The sequence below is a fragment of the Halichondria panicea genome, chromosome 7 (genome assembly GCF_963675165.1).
Source record: "Halichondria panicea chromosome 7, odHalPani1.1, whole genome shotgun sequence".
Taxonomy (NCBI): Eukaryota; Metazoa; Porifera; class Demospongiae; order Suberitida; family Halichondriidae; genus Halichondria; species Halichondria panicea.
Genome location: NC_087383.1, coordinates 4,905,545 through 4,922,380, shown reverse-complemented (window position 1 = coordinate 4,922,380; position 16,836 = coordinate 4,905,545). Strand labels below are relative to the sequence as shown.

The 16,836-nt window shown below is 39.2% G+C and overlaps 2 protein-coding genes and 1 pseudogene across 2 annotated transcripts in view; 1 reads left to right on the top strand and 2 right to left on the bottom strand.

Moving 5' to 3' along the window:
* Positions 1-16,836, top strand: part of LOC135338878 (NADH dehydrogenase [ubiquinone] 1 alpha subcomplex subunit 13-like) — an 81,911-nt gene that overhangs the window by 54,280 nt on the left and 10,795 nt on the right. The gene's annotated exons all lie outside the window — the stretch shown is intronic.
* LOC135338977 (ubiquitin-conjugating enzyme E2 U-like) lies at positions 6,229-15,704 on the bottom strand (annotated as a pseudogene).
* On the bottom strand, positions 13,113-16,834 carry LOC135338874 (ubiquitin-conjugating enzyme E2 U-like). The gene is made up of 9 exons (XM_064534963.1): positions 16,691-16,834; positions 15,711-15,795; positions 15,199-15,291; positions 15,011-15,123; positions 14,664-14,796; positions 14,226-14,405; positions 14,069-14,150; positions 13,881-14,020; positions 13,113-13,362 (listed from the first exon to the last, which is right to left on the bottom strand). The coding sequence occupies exons 1-9, from the start codon at positions 16,760-16,762 to the stop codon at positions 13,232-13,234; spliced, it is 1,029 nt and encodes a 342-aa protein (XP_064391033.1). The 5' UTR covers positions 16,763-16,834; the 3' UTR covers positions 13,113-13,231.

The window sequence follows — 16,836 nt, the reverse complement described above, 5'->3', positions numbered from 1 at the left end:
CAACACTAAGCCTTATTGCTGATCTACAAGAGCTTGTACATTTACAAGCAAATAGCTGAGCTATAATTATATCATACTTTTCATTCACAATCACATCAGTCAGCAAGCTTTTACTTGCCATTAAGTATTATGACAGAACTTATTGTGCATAGAGAGGCCGGAGGGAGTTACGAGTTTAATTCTGAACGAAAAGGTGCAAAAGAACGATTGAATTGTTGGATATCATCCAGTGCCTATAATGCTCAGTATCCAGAATATATGAAGTGAAAATGAACTCGAACACGTTATAGCGAGCTTAGGACTAGTGGGAGAAATTATGTCACTTCAACTTGCCTTAGACGCAATAAAGATATAATTTTTCAGGCTTGTGAACGAACTCGTGTCAGGATGTGAACGGACATGACACGCCCCGTGGATTTTTGGCTGTGTAAAGCACCACCCAGCACTCTATTAGCTTGCATTGCTTTATAAAAACTGGAGTGCATTGGTGCATGGCGAATCTCAATGCAGTCGGGTAGAATCCTGCAGATCCATTAGGTAATGATCCTTTAAATTATTACACAATCAGCAATAAGTTAAGTTATTACGTCATGCCCTCGTGCTGTACACTGCGAATACAATTCTTGCCCTCGGGCTCGAGTTGTATTACCTGTACATCCCTCTTTATGAGTAATATACATATCTTGTCTAGGTCATGGAATTTACTGGATAAGGTGATAGGCGGAAAGCCCAATATTCAACCATTGGCAGTTTATGCAGTGACTTAATTGTCGCTATTGTACATTTCAAGTGGATACTTAGGCCACTAGCTACCAATTGCTGTCGATTTGTCCACTCTCAGTCTCATATATAGTATCAGCGTCGGGGTGCTGTATTTTCTATGAAGGTGACTTAGACACTTTGACTGTTCTTGCCCCGTGGTATACATGTAGATAGTGACTTGGGCTGTTGATACTGAAAATAAGTGGGCTTCTAATATGATTGTAAGGAAATAAGCAATAGGTGAATGTTGAGCAGCTTACATGTAAACCATGCACACAGATGACAGCATTAACAATTATGCAGTAAAAAAAAATGTGTCAGCGAACAATCTAGCTGGAACATAACAGAAGAATGGTTTCTGGTACTTTAACTAAATGTGAATGGCTTCACCCAAATTCCACAGTTGTCGTGCAAATCGATTTAGATGTTGTTCTACACATACAAGTTAAACGTACATGTACCGATATGGGTTGCTTAGTTAGAAATCGTAGGTTGTTTCTATTGCTAGTAGTATTCTCTACAGTAGCTGCCGTATTATTCTATCAGTGGCTAAATGTCCGAGATACAACTATGGAGTCAATCAAACAGGATCCTTTGACATCACAACCTGGCATCCACTCTTCAACTTCCCACAAAATTACAAAGGATATGAAAGAAGGATTTGTGACAGTATTACGATACAGTGGTCAACAAGGTTCAGGGATAAAGGCATTAAAATCTCTGCAATGTTGGGCAAGTACCCTGAGTGTGCCAATGATAATTCTAGAGCCAACAATAGTCAGTGGTGCACTGGTATCTGACATAACAAGTACTGGAACAAGCAACAATTCCTCCCACATAACATTAAATAACTTGTGGGACACTAGTTTTTTCAACAAAGTGGCAAGGGAAAATAACTTAGCACAGCTAGCAACTCGAGACTACTTCTTTGAACACGCTTCAAAGAAGATTGTATTGGTATTGATGGAATGGGCGACTAGGAGCGTACCAGAAAAAGAAAGACAAGTAAAAGTGCTTTGGCCAGAAATAACACACACACGATCAAACCAATGTCTTGATCCACAAAAGGCACCAAGTGGATGGCATAATAAGCACATACAGAGCTTTTCTATGGAAGCTGGTTACTGTATCGTGAAGGTTGTACAAGCACCATTCTCTGCAGCCAGGAGGAAGATCTTTTCTCAGGAAGAGGCGAGAGATGCAATTTATGGAAGTTGGTCGCCAATTGAAGTAACTACGGTATTTACTTTGTGGAGGGGAGGATGGTATACACCATTGACAAGCAAAAGCACAAATATTTCTGAGTGTCCTACAACAAATCTTTATAAACCCAGCCAAAAAATTGTTGATCGAGCAAAATGGTACGAACGTCAATTCCTCGGTGGTAAGGCAGCTCTATCAATTATGTTCCGACTGGAAAGAATGGTGGAATTTTTACATGGCTCACACCAAATGGATGTTGACAAGTGTCTGACAGAAGTGATCGCATTAAGTGATACAGTAGGAAAACAACACGACCCTAAATTCAGCAAACCATTTGTAACACTTGATTTTGGGGATTCTGGAAGCATTTCATGGGCTACTACTACATCACATTTTGGATTAAATTTAACTGACCTAATAGCTAAAACAAAGAAAACGCTTTCTACAATATTCAATGGAGAATGGAGTTATAAAACATGGGAGTCAAATTTGAATCATGCAGCAGAAAGTAACACAAACCCTGGCTACATTGCAGCACTACAAAGAACCATTGCCAGTAGATCGAAATGCCTGATACTGGTTGGAGGAGGACATTTTCAAAGCATTGCCTTGAACGATTATCTACGAGACCACCCTGATAAATCACAACAATGTGTACAATTTGTATGCGCTAAGGTGTACCTTACAAAGCTAAACGATGGTGTTTAAATAATAAATAGACATTGACCCTTGCATATATGCAGAGCTCGTTAAGATTATTTTTGTGACTATAGTGGACGTTAAAAATTAATTATGACACTGCATGTACATGTACATTGTATGTCATTATGACAGCAGTAGTTCATTTAAATCCTTCGTCCATTAAACTAAATGTTCTACTTCTTCTGAGTTATCAGCTAAGACACTGACTGGTCGTTCTTGTAGGATCAATGGAACACATGAAGCATCACCTACAGGTTTGATGCAACAAGTCAGATTTGTAAAATGAAACAGTGAAGACTGTACCTATCGCTTGAGCAACAGGGACAGCTCTAGAAATAAATGTCAGTTCAGAGTGTAAAAGCTATAACATGTATCTGCATAAAGCACATGTATTTATAGTTAATCAACTTAATGTAAGAGCAAAACAGACAATAAATCCCACGCAACTTTCTGTAGAAGTAGTTATAATACCGTAGAAACTGGATTATTAGTCAATAGCAGAGCTCTATACGCCTATATTCAAGAATGCACCTATAATGCAGTCATTTCGAGCCACCCAGCAACCGGATGTCTATGTGGTGAGAGCAAACTTGACTTTCAACACTGGAGAGAGCGTGAGCAAAAAGCAGAAGAGAAGTAGAAGCCACCACAACAAAACTAGTCACTAGTCTAGGCCATAAATGTTGCAAGTATCTGTGTTATTCTGCTATGATTTGTGGAATGACATCATTGTAAAATATGGGGAAATAAATTAAAGCCACAAAAATAATACATATAATTATAAAGGAGAGTATCACGTAGAGTGTTGTGGAAGTATTAATTATTATTTGTGCTCCTACAAGCGGGTGTGTAGTATCGCAATATTAACTTGCATGTCTTTTTGTAGCCCCGTAAAGGAATTATTGGAATGAAAGTAAAACTTTAAAAAAAAGAAGTTGAAACTTACTGTCAAGATAGTAGTGAAAGTAAAAGATGGGTGATCAGAAGGAAATGGAATATCCGTGGTACGCTCCAGTCAAACATGGACATGATCCAGAGGAGGTATGACACGCGTGCCTCGATTTAGCGATTAGCCTCTGCAATAACGTTGAGCGTGGGCGGATAATCGAGGTATAATTCCGCCCACGCTCAATGTTATTGCAGAGGCTAATTGCTAAATCGAGGTACGTGTGTCGTACCTCCTCTGGACGTGATCTGAGTACACTTCATAATAAATTTCGTGGGCTAGGACGAAATTATGATCTCAGGAGGTCCGACATGTGTGCACGAATCACTACAAGTTCAGTGCATTGATGTCATTGCGGTCACGTGATAACGTCCAGGCCAAATGCACTGAACTTGTAGTAATTCGTGCACGCAGATTGGTTGCTATATACCAACTTCATACACAAAATTATAAGACTCGCACTCTCCTGTCACAAGGCACATAGCAGTAAGGTTTTTCCCATGACAGTGCAGTGTTATTATACGGCCTTATTGCCGGGCTCGAGTTGTATTACCTGTACATCCCTCTTGCATGAGTTATCTTGTCTAGGTCATGGAATTTACTGGATAAGGTGATAGGCGGAACGCCAAATATTCAATCATTGGCAGCTTTATGCAGTGACTTAATTGTCGCTATTGTACATTTCAATTGGATACTTAGGCCACTAGCTACCAATTGCTGTCGATTTGTCCACTCTCAGTCTCATAGCATCAGCGTCGGGGTGCTGTATTTTCTATGAAGGTGACTTAGACACTTTGACTTGCCCCGTGGTATACATGTAGATAGTGACTTGGGCTGTTGATACTGAAAATAAGTGGGCTTCTCATATGATTGTATGGAAGTAAGCAATGGGTGAATGTTGAGCAGCTTACATGTAAACCATGCACACAAATTACAGCATTAACAATTATGCAGTAAAAAAAATGTGTCAGCGAACAATCTAGCTGGAACGTAACAGAAGAATGGTTTCTGGTACTTTAACAAAATGTGAATGGCTTCACACAAATTCCACAGTTGTCGTGCAAATCGATTTAGATGTTCTACACATACAAGTTAAACGTACATGTACCGATATGGGTCGCTTAGTTAGAAATCGTAGGTTGTTTCTATTGCTAGTAGTATTCTCTACAGTAGCTGCCGTATTATTCTATCAGTGGCTAAATGTCCGAGATACAACTATGGAGTCAATCAAACAGGATCCTTTGACATCACAACCTGGCATCCACTCTTCAACTTCCCACAAAATTACAAAGGATATGAAAGAAGGATTTGTGACAGTATTACGATACAGTGGTCAACAAGGTTCAGGGATAAAGGCATTAAAATCTCTGCAATGTTGGGCAAGTACCCTGAGTGTGCCAATGATAATTCTAGAGCCAACAATAGTCAGTGGTGCACTGGTATCTGACATAACAAGTACTGGAACAAGCAACAATTCCTCCCACATAACATTAAATAACTTGTGGGACACTAGTTTTTTCAACAAAGTGGCAAGGGAAAATAACTTAGCACAGCTAGCAACTCGAGACTACTTCTTTGAACACGCTTCAAAGAAGATTGTGTTGGTATTGATGGAATGGGCGACTAGGAGCGTACCAGAAAAAGAAAGACAAGTAAAAGTGCTTTGGCCAGAAATAACACACACACGATCAAACCAATGTCTTGATCCACAAAAGGCACCAAGTGGATGGCATAAGCACATACGGAGCTTTTCTATGGAAGCTGGTTACTGTATCGTGAAGGTTGTACAAGCACCATTCTCTGCAGCCAGGAGGAAGATCTTTTCTCAGGAAGAGGCGAGAGATGCAATTTATGGAAGTTGGTCGCCAATTGAAGTAACTACGGTCTTTACTTTGTGGAGGGAAGGATGGTATACACCATTGACAAGCAACACCACAAATATTCCTGAGTGTCCTACAACAAATCTTTATAAACCCAGCCAAAAAATTCTTGATCGAGTGAAATGGTACGAGCGTCAATTCCTCGGTGGTAAGGCAGCTCTATCAATTATGTTCCGACTGGAAAGAATGGTGGAATTTTTACATGGCTCACACCAAATGGATATTGACAAGTGTCTGACAGAAGTGATCGCATTAAGTGATACAGTAGGAAAACAACACGACCCTAAATTCAGCAAACCATTTGTAACACTTGATTTTGGGGATTCTGGAAGCATTTCATGGGCTACTACTACATCACATTTTGGATTAAATTTAACTGACCTAATAGCTAAAACAAAGAAAACGCTTTCTACAATATTCAATGGAGAATGGAGTTATAAAACATGGGAGTCAAATTTGAATCATGCAGCAGAAGGTAACACAAACCCTGGCTACATTGCAGCACTACAAAGAACCATTGCCAGTAGATCGAAATGCCTGATACTGGTTGGAGGAGGACATTTTCAAAGCATTGCCTTGAACGATTATCTACGAGACCACCCTGATAAATCACAACAATGTGTACATTTTGTATGCGCTAAGGCATACCTTACAAAGCTAAATGTGTTTAAATAATAAATAGACATTGACCCTTGTATATATGCAGAGCTCATTAAGATTATTTTTGTGACTATAGTAAACGTTAAAAATTAATTATGACACTGCATGTACATGTACATTGTATGTCATTGTGACAGCAGCTGTAGTTCGTTTAAATCCTTCGTCCATTGAACTAAATGTTCTACTTCTTCTGAGTTATCAGCTAAGACACTGACTGGTCGTTCTTGTAGGATCAATGGAACACATGAAGCATCACCTACATGTTTGGTGCAACAAGTCAGATTTGTAAATGAAACAGTGAAGACTATGCCTATCGCTTGAGCAACAGGGACAGCTCTAGAAATAAATGTCAGTTCAGAGTGTAAAAGCTATAACATGTATCTGCATAAAGCACATGTATTTATAATCAACTTAATGTAAGAGCAAAACAGACAATAAATCCCACGCAACTTTCTGTAGAAGTAGTTACAATACCGTAGAAACTGGATTATTAGCGCATGCGCTTTTGGGGTCAATAGCAGAGCTCTATACATTATTCAAGAATGCACCTATAATGCAGTCATTTCGAGCCCCACACAGCAACCGGATGTCTCTGTGGTGAGAGCAACCCTGACTTTCAACACTGGAGAGAGCGTGAGCAAAAAGCAGAAGAGCAAAACTAGTCACTAGTCTAGGCCATAAATGTTGCAAGTATCTGTGTTATCCTGCTATGATTTGTGCAATGACATCATTGTAAAATATACAATAATTATAATACTGACTTTAAGCTGTTACCTTTTTCAGTATCTGTAGCATTCTTGTACAATGACCGTAGCTCTTCAACTCGCTTTAGACGGGACTTGGCATTTCCAACTGAACTTTTTCGGGTGGCTTTTTTATTACTGGGTGGCTTACCATACTTCATTTCAGAATGCCTAAACATTGAGCACATAATCAATGATCATTATGATTTTATAACTTACTGCTCCAACTTTGTTTCTAGGATTCTTATTTGCTCATGGTGAACACGACCAAGTTTAATGTCAGCGTCCAATAGCCTAGTGACTGCATGGGCAACAATTGTAAACAAACCACAGGGAGTACACACTATAAGGAATAATTATGGATGAGGAGAGACTTACACTGATTGGTTCGCTTATAATCAGTTATAGAAGTAGCGATTCCTTTCCATAGGATATGATAGTTATCATACGAAACAGGTTTCATTGGTTTCCCCTGTCTACTGACAGAAGATTCATTTTCAACAACAGTATGATGCGGAGATTGTGGAGGTGTGTCCGGTTCAAACGGAGTCAGTCCAGCTACAGTGTACAATTTTAATGGACAATCTATAACGATAATGAAGTCAGTGCGCCAACATAAACTCAGTTACGTACTGCAAAGAGTTACATGTAGTACTCCATTGAGCACTGAGCAACCAAAGTTTAATAATAAAATTAATGTTGAGTGAGCCAGGGGTGGTTTGTGTTAGTACAGTGGGATAATCAATCAAGACGGCATCGGAATGAAATTGGGGCACTTCATTCTCTTAATAATGGTCACGTACATGTACGCAAGTATTTACCATCAATTCTCAAACTGGTGGTAACACAATCCAACACCATTTGCTTGTAAGTGTGTGGTGCTTCCCGAAGTAAGTGAGCAGCTGATGGATTAAGAACACAACCATCAATCCAGTTCAGGGTTACTGAGCAATGTCTGTGGATAACATTGTAAAATAATGTGTGTGCATAGCATAATTATGTACATGTATATCCATAAGATAATATCAAGAGTTCATACATGTAATAAAGGAAGAGTATCAAACTTACTATACGAGTACAGTAACACACAACCAGGCAATGAATTGCCTGAAACTTGCCTAGTGTGTGGCCTTTATAGTTCTGATACAACTAGAGCACCCTGATTACCATACATGTACCTGTAAGCGCAGACATATTGATGCCACAGTGATGTCTTCAGTGGATTCATTAATACAATGCCATCCATTTTCAGCTAGAAGATGAAAGCTGGGACTACCATTACTTGGGTCCACTGCACAATGCAAAATAGTCACTCGATTTGTGATTTGCAAATCTAAAAATTACACGGAGTAAGTTTGAATAAATTGTCTAGTTCTGATAAGAAAATTTTGTCCAGAAATACTTTAGCCGGAGTTAAATTGATGTGACATACATTCTTAAATTGATGTGACATACAATTCTTTTACAATCACCCCATTTTCAAGTATCTTACCATTTGGATGAAACGGTACAGTTATGAAGTTTATGACAGGAGGTACGTAGTTAAAATCATCAGTGAAGGCCAGCTTCACTTGAAACACTCCACCTGCAAAACAGCACATGTATGTACCGTAAGATATGTACTGTAAGATCTCGATTTAAGGTGACACTATTAGATGCTAGAGGTCGCTTCTTTGGAGGTTGAAAACTGTGTTGTGTTCCTGGTGTCGCATCTAATCTAATTGGTGTAGCTCTACCTAGTCTACCTGCCTCGATTTCAGGGAGAGATTTTAAGAAAATCTTAGAATCTAAAAATTACACGGAGTAAGTTTGAATAAATTGTCTAATTCTGATAAGAAAATTTTGTCCAGAAATACTTTAGCCGGAGTTAAATTGATGTGACATACATTCTTTTACAATCACCCCATTTTCACCTAAAATTATTTCCCACTACAACAACTTTTGGGGAAATATTTTTGAATAATGTGTAGCTTATTCATTCACCTATACAATGGTATCAGCACAATTTCTTAGATTTGAGTACTCACCTATTTTGGTATTCTACTCTGGATGCACTGTAGTGGCTCTGGGACCATCCTTGTATCTCTTCACAACTTCCACAAAAGCCCGGGAAACTTATTGCATACATCTCAGAGCTACTCCTATTACTAAATCACATGCGTCTGATGGTAGGTAACAAAGAAAATTTAATCTCGATTGTTGTGAAGTAGCTAGAGGTACTCTTCATACTTGTAACTGAAACGGCACTAAAAACTAGCAATTTTGAGCACTGCGGAGGATGTGTAGATATTTAAGGAACCTTTCATAAGATAGCCAAACTAGTTTAGCTTCACTCACCTTCACAATGGTACATGTATAAGTAGATTTTCTTAGAAATGCTCTAATCTCATAAGATATTTAAATAAGTACAACTACTCACACATTTGTGGTAATCTACTCTCTATAGATTGGATGCACTGTACGTGGACTTCATTGTAAAATATTACTTCCGTTCCAATCCCTGCTCTAGTAACCTCTTCTACATTGTATGTACCCCATAAGGAACTTCTCTTCAAACTCCATGATCTGGGGATTTCCGGCGCACTATGGAGATGGTTTAAAGAATACCTTACTTCTAGACGGCAAATGGTATCCATCAATGGTCACCACTCAACTCTCCTACCGGTATCTTCTGGAGTTCCGCAAGGAAGCATCCTTGGGCCTATGCTTTTCCTGGTTTATATCAATGATCTTCCTCTTAGCATTAACTTCTCTAATATTCATATCTTTGCAGATGATACCAAATGCTCTCATCAGATGAAATCAACCTCAGATACAATTGAACTACAATCGAACCTTGATATGCTGAATGATTGGAGCAACAAATGGAACTTCTCTTTTAATTCTCAAAAATGTGTGTTGTTGAAATTCTCTAAAAACCCCTCACTCTTTATGAACTCCTCTTACTTCCTTTCGGGGAGGCCGATCTCACCAAAGGAGAGTCACAGAGACCTGGGGATAATACTGCAACAGGATCTGGGCTGGCACAAGCATTATGACAGCATTTCTGCTAAGGGATACAGACATTTAGGTTTACTCCGCCGTACTTTCTCATCATCCAACTCAGTATATACCAAGAAGAAGCTATACCTGTCACTGGTTCGCTCACAGCTGTCGTATTGCTCACACCTTTGGAGACCAATGCTAGTCAAAGATACTGAAGCTCTGGAGCGTATTCAGAAGAGAGCAACAAAGTTTATCCTAGGCAACTCTGATGGTGACTACAAGGAAAGACTAGTGAAGTTAAAGTTACTTCCTCTGATGTACTCCTTCGAGCTGGCAGACATAATGTTCTTTGTTAACTCATTTAAAAGCAAAACAAATCGCTTCTGCATTACAGATTTCGTCTCAATATCTCATCTGACAAGCTCACCCTCCGTCACACCAGATCAAGCCACAATCAACACCGTCATTTCTATTTTAACCGTCTGCCCAGACTGTGGAACTGCCTACCGGCCATTGATATGTCTCTATCATCTCAATGCATAAAGGACACTGATCAACCGATTTCTATGGTCCCACTTTGTAACTCATTTCGACCCCTACAACACATGTTCCTTTCATTTTCTCTGTCCCCCTGCAGTAAATGCTCCACAATGGTCATTAGTGTTCGTTTGTGAATCACTTGTTCTCTATAATCTATCTCTCACACTGGGAAATCTGACTAGTTTCAGATTAGCCTTCAGCTGTACACTCACTATATTGTCCTGTTTTTTTGTAATCACCTGTATGTATGCTGAGAAACCATAATTATTATTATTATTATTATTATTATTATTATATATGTACCATGAAGGCAATTCTCTATACCTTCCCCCAAGATCAAATCCAATTTTTATGTGCTGTGCTATTTCCTACATCCACTAGTTGCATGAGTACCTTTATACCTTGCAGCATTCCCTCAACCCACCTGAACACCTCTGTATGCAATGTGAGACCAACAATTGTGATAACCCTGGAGATAAGGAATTTTTATGTTATTAGCTTTGGTCCTGTATAGTTACAAAAATCAACACTGCTTTTAAACTATCAGTGTGGGCAATCAGTGTTTGTTATCACCCATTTGTAATCATTATTATAAGACATCTAGTTTCTGTTTAAGCTATTCTCCAATTCGCACTCTACCTTTTGAATCAAGCACATACATTGTAATACATGTTTATTCTATTTCACTAAAAATCTAATTGTCCTTAATTACCGTACCGTATAGAGGGTAATTTTCGTGGGGCAAAATATTCGTGGTTTTCATGGTTGAAGGTCTGACCACGAAAATTTTACCCACGAATGAAGCGACCTTGCCTACCTTTACCAGCAGTGCAAGCAACCACGAAAATAATATCCACAAAATGACTAAATACTGCTCAACCACGAATATTTTGTCCCCCGAAAATTACCCTCTATACGATAATTCAAGGAATTATTCAAGGACAAATCCTATCGTGTCCAAATGGGAACAGCTACCTTTGAACTTTGTGAAAGTATTTCTCTCGAGCTATAATTATATCATACTTTTCATTCACAATCACATCAGTCTTACTTGCGCATACAGCTGGGATAGCCTGCATGCATTAAGTATTATGACAGAACTTATTGTGCGCAGTAAAAAAAAATGTGTCAGCAAACAATCTAGCTAAAACATAACAAAAGAATGGTTTCTGGTACTTTAACTAAATGTGAATGGCTTCACACAAATTCCACAGTTGTCGTGCAAATCGATTTAGATGTCCTACACATACAAGTTAAACGTACATATGGGTTGCTTAGTTAGAAATCATAGGTTGTTTCTATTGCTAGTAGTATTCTCTACAGTAGCTGCCGTATTATTTTATCAGTGGCTAAATGTCCGAGATACAACTATGGAGTCAATCAAACAGGATCATTTGACATCACAACTTGGCATCCACTCTTCAACTTCCCACAAAATTACAAAGGATATGAAAGAAGGATTTGTGACAGCATTACGGTACAGTGGTCAACAAGGTTCAGGGATAAAGGCATTAAAATCTCTGCAATGTTGGGCAAGTACCCTAAGTGTGCCAATGATAATTCTAGAGCCAACGATAGCCAATGGTGTACTGGTATCTGACATAACAAGTACTGGAACAAGCAACAATTCCTCCCACATAACACTAACTAACCTGTTTGACACTAGTTTTTTCAACAAAGTGGCAAGGGAAAATAACTTAGTCACAGCTAGCAACTCGAGACTACTTCTTTGAACACGCTTCAAAGAAGATTGTGTTGGTGTTGGTGACAAGGAGCGTACCAGAAAAAGAAAGACAATTAAAAGTGCTTTGGCCAGAAATAACACACACACGATCAAACCAATGTCTTGATCCACAAAAGGCACCAAGTGGATGGCATAAGCACATACGGAGCTTTTCTATGGAAGCTGGTTACTGTATCGTGAAGGTTGTACAAGCACCATTCTCTCTAGCCAGGAGGAAGATCTTTTCTCAGGAAGAGGCGAGAGATGCAATTTATGGAAGTTGGTCGCCAATTGAAGTAACTACGGTATTTACTTTGTGGAGGGGAAAATGGTATACACCATTGACAAGCAAAAGCATAAATATTTCCGAGTGTCCTACAACAAATCTTTATAAACCCAGCCAAAAAATTGTTGATCAAGTGAAATGGTACGAGCGTCAATTCCTCGGTGGTAAGGTAGCTCTATCAATTATGTTCCGACTGGAAAGAATGGTGGAATTTTTACATGACTCACACCAAATGGATGTTGACAAATGTATGACAGAAGTGATCGCATTAAGTGATACAATAGGAAAACAACACGACCCTAAATTCAGCAAACCATTTGTAACACTTGATTTTGGGGATTCTGGAAGCATTTCATGGGCTACTACTACATCACATTTTGGATTAAATTTAACTGACCTAATAGCTAAAACAAAGAAAACGCTTTCTACAATATTCAATGGAGAATGGAGTTATAAAACATGGGAGTCAAATTTGAATCATGCAGCAGAAGGTAACACAAACCCTGGCTACATTGCAGCACTACAAAGAACCATTGCCAGTAGATCGAAATGCCTGATACTGGTTGGAGGAGGACATTTTCAAAGCATTGCCTTGAACGATTATCTACGAGACCACCCTGATAAATCACAACAATGTGTACATTTTGTATGCGCTAAGGCATACCTTACAAAGCTAAATGTGTTTAAATAATAAATAGACATTGACCCTTGCATATATGCAGAGCTCATTAAGATTATTTTTGTGACTATAGTAAACGTTAAAAATTAATTATGACACTGCATGTACATGTACATTGTATGTCATTGTGACAGCAGCTGTAGTTCGTTTAAATCCTTCGTCCATTGAACTAAATGTTCTACTTCTTCTGAGTTATCAGCTAAGACACTGACTGGTCGTTCTTGTAGGATCAATGGAACACATGAAGCATCACCTACATGTTTGGTGCAACAAGTCAGATTTGTAAATGAAACAGTGAAGACTATGCCTATCGCTTGAGCAACAGGGACAGCTCTAGAAATAAATGTCAGTTCAGAGTGTAAAAGCTATAACATGTATCTGCATAAAGCACATGTATTTATAATCAACTTAATGTAAGAGCAAAACAGACAATAAATCCCACGCAACTTTCTGTAGAAGTAGTTACAATACTGTAGAAACTGGATTATTAGCGCATGCGCTTTTGGGGTCAATAGCAGAGCTCTATACATTATTCAAGAATGCACCTATAATGCAGTCATTTCGAGCCCCACACAGCAACCGGATGTCTCTGTGGTGAGAGCAACCCTGACTTTCAACACTGGAGAGAGCGTGAGCAAAAAGCAGAAGAGCAAAACTAGTCACTAGTCTAGGCCATAAATGTTGCAAGTATCTGTGTTATCCTGCTATGATTTGTGCAATGACATCATTGTAAAATATACAATAATTATTATACTGACTTTAAGCTGTTACCTTTTTCAGTATCTGTAGCATTCTTGTACAATGACCGTAGCTCTTCAACTCGCTTTAGACGGGACTTGGCATTTCCAACTGAACTTTTTCGGGTGGCTTTTTTATTACTGGGTGGCTTACCATACTTCATTTCAGAATGCCTAAACATTGAGCACATAATCAATGATCATTATGATTTTATAACTTACTGCTCCAACTTTGTTTCTAGGATTCTTATTTGCTCATGGTGAACACGACCAAGTTTAGTGTCAGCATCCAATAGCCTAGTGACTGCATGGGCAACAATTGTAAACAACCACAGGGAGTACACACTATAAGGAATATTATGGATGAGGAGAGACTTACACTGATTAGTTCGCTTATAATCAGTTATAGAAGTAGCAATTCCTTTCCATAGGATATGATAGTTATCATACGAAACAGGTTTCATTGGTTTCCCCTGTCTACTGACAGAAGATTCATTTTCAACAACAGTATGATGCGGAGATTGTGGAGGTGTGTCCGGTTCAAACGGAGTCAGTCCAGCTACAGTGTACAATTTTAATGGACAATCTATAACGATAATGAGGTCAGTGCGCCAACATAAACTCAGTTACGTACTGCAAAGAGTTACATGTAGTACTCCATTGAGCACCGAGCAACCAAAGTTTAATAATAAATGTTGAGTGAGCCAGGGGTGGTTTGTGTTAGTACAGTGGGATAATCAATCAAGACGGCATCGGAATGAAATCGGGGCACTTCATTCTCTTAATAATGGTCACGTACATGTACGCAAGTATTTACCATCAATTCTCAAACTGGTGGTAACACAATCCAACACCATTTGCTTGTAAGTGTGTGGTGCTTCCCGAAGTAAGTGAGCAGCTGACGGATTAAGAACACAACCATCATCCAGTTCAGGGTTACTGAGCAACGTCTGTGGTAACACAGCATACATTGTGTGTGCATAGCATAATTATGTAATGTATATCCATAAGAGAGTTCATACATGTAATAAAGGAAGAGTATCAAACTTACTATACGAGTACAGTAACACACAACCATTGTATATTTTAGGCAATGAATTGCCTGAAACTTTCCTAGTGTGTGGCTCTGATACAACTAGAGCACCCTAATTACCATACATGTACCTGTAAGCGCAGACATATTGATGCCACAGTGATGTCTTCAGTGGATTCATTAATGCAATGCCATCCATTTTCAGCTAGAAGATGAAAGCTGGGACTACCATTACTTGGGTCCACTGCACAATGCAAAATAGTCACTCGATTCGTGATTTGCAAATCAAATTAATAAGCAGAACATTCAAGTATCTTACCATTTGGATGAAACGGTACAGTTATGAAGTTTATGACAGGAGGTACGTAGTTAAAATCATCAGTGAAGGCCAGCTTCACTTGAAACACTCCACCTGCAAAACAGTACATGTATGTACCGTAAGATATGTGACACTATTAGATGCTAGAGGTCGCTTCTTTGGAGGTTGAAAATTGTGTTGTGTTCCTGGCGTCGCATCTAATTGGAGTAGCTCTACCTAGTCTACTTGCCTCGATTTCAGGCCACTTAAAACTACTATTTTTAGGGCTAGAATCAAGGCTAGGGTGTGGCTACATTTACAGGACACGAAATTTTGTAAACGCAGCTGTCGCTACTTTTAGAGATCAGAAAGTAGCCTATAAGCTTGGAGGGTCGCCTAAAATCAAGGTAATACGGTAAAAATAAGCTGAAAATAGTAACAAAGCAGTGCGCTGCTACTAACTTTTTATGTGATGCCACAATCAATATCTGTGACAATGTGATGGCTTTTGATCCAGACATGAATGCACGTACCTTCCCATATTGTCCCGGAGAGACCTTCAACTTTAGCTGTCCAATTAAAAAGGTCGAACGAGTCAGTTGGAGATGCTGAGATACCCTACATTATATTTACAACTCCACTGCATGCCATGCTACGTACATGTACGTACATGTTGCCAACGTTGCATTGTAAACCAGTGCAATATTTACGAATTGTTGACTTACTATGTACAGGAGCCCATAAAGAGAAGGAGCGGCTAACTACGGGGATCACGTTTCGTAAGTGGTTATGATCGCATTTCCATATATGCAGAGTCACTTAAGTGGTTGAATCCCTACACGTGTTATACGCCATGCAGGGCTGCGGTTTGCAAGCACTTAGTCGCTTCCATACAAGGAAGTGCGGTTTCACAGGCAATTACGAAACGTGATCCCGAGTATACGTTGAAGTTAGCCGCTCCTTCTCTTTATGGGCTCCTGCTATGTACAGGAGCCCATAAAGAGAAGGAGCGGTTGACTACGGGGATCACGTTTCGTAAGTGGTTATGACAGAGTCACTTAAGTGGTTGAATCCCTACACGTTCTTTTGTACACGTGTTATACACAATGCAGGGCTGCGGTTTGCAAGCACTTAGTCGCTTCCATACAAGGAAGTGCGGTGCAAGGAAGTGCGGTTTCACGGGCAATTACAAAACGTGATCCCCGAGTACCGTATTACTAGCAGGTGAAAAGCCTTTGCGAATGAGCCAAATCAGCAGAAAATTTGACCCTTTGCGATCTAACTATTGCGCGTGTTCGCGCAATAGTTACCTAATAGTTAATCATCGCAAAGTTTGCAAATGTTAGTAATACGGTATACGTTGAAGTTAGCCGCTCCTTCTCTTTTTAGGCTCCTGCACTATGTATGTTTTTACAGTTTACTTCTAAAAGAGGCAATCATTACCCAATTTAGAATGCATTTCAGTTAGATCTACAAGTCAAAACAGTCACTAGTTACTTTAGTTGGAACTTACAGTTAAAGGGAACCTTTGAAGGTTCACAAGATCTCTTCTTAAAAGCAAAAAAGCACGAGAGTGAATCGCCATTTTTGCAGGGTATCTATTTTAAAATTTTGTTTCTATAGTGACCTAGATCTATTTAATTCGCTCTATTAGAGCGG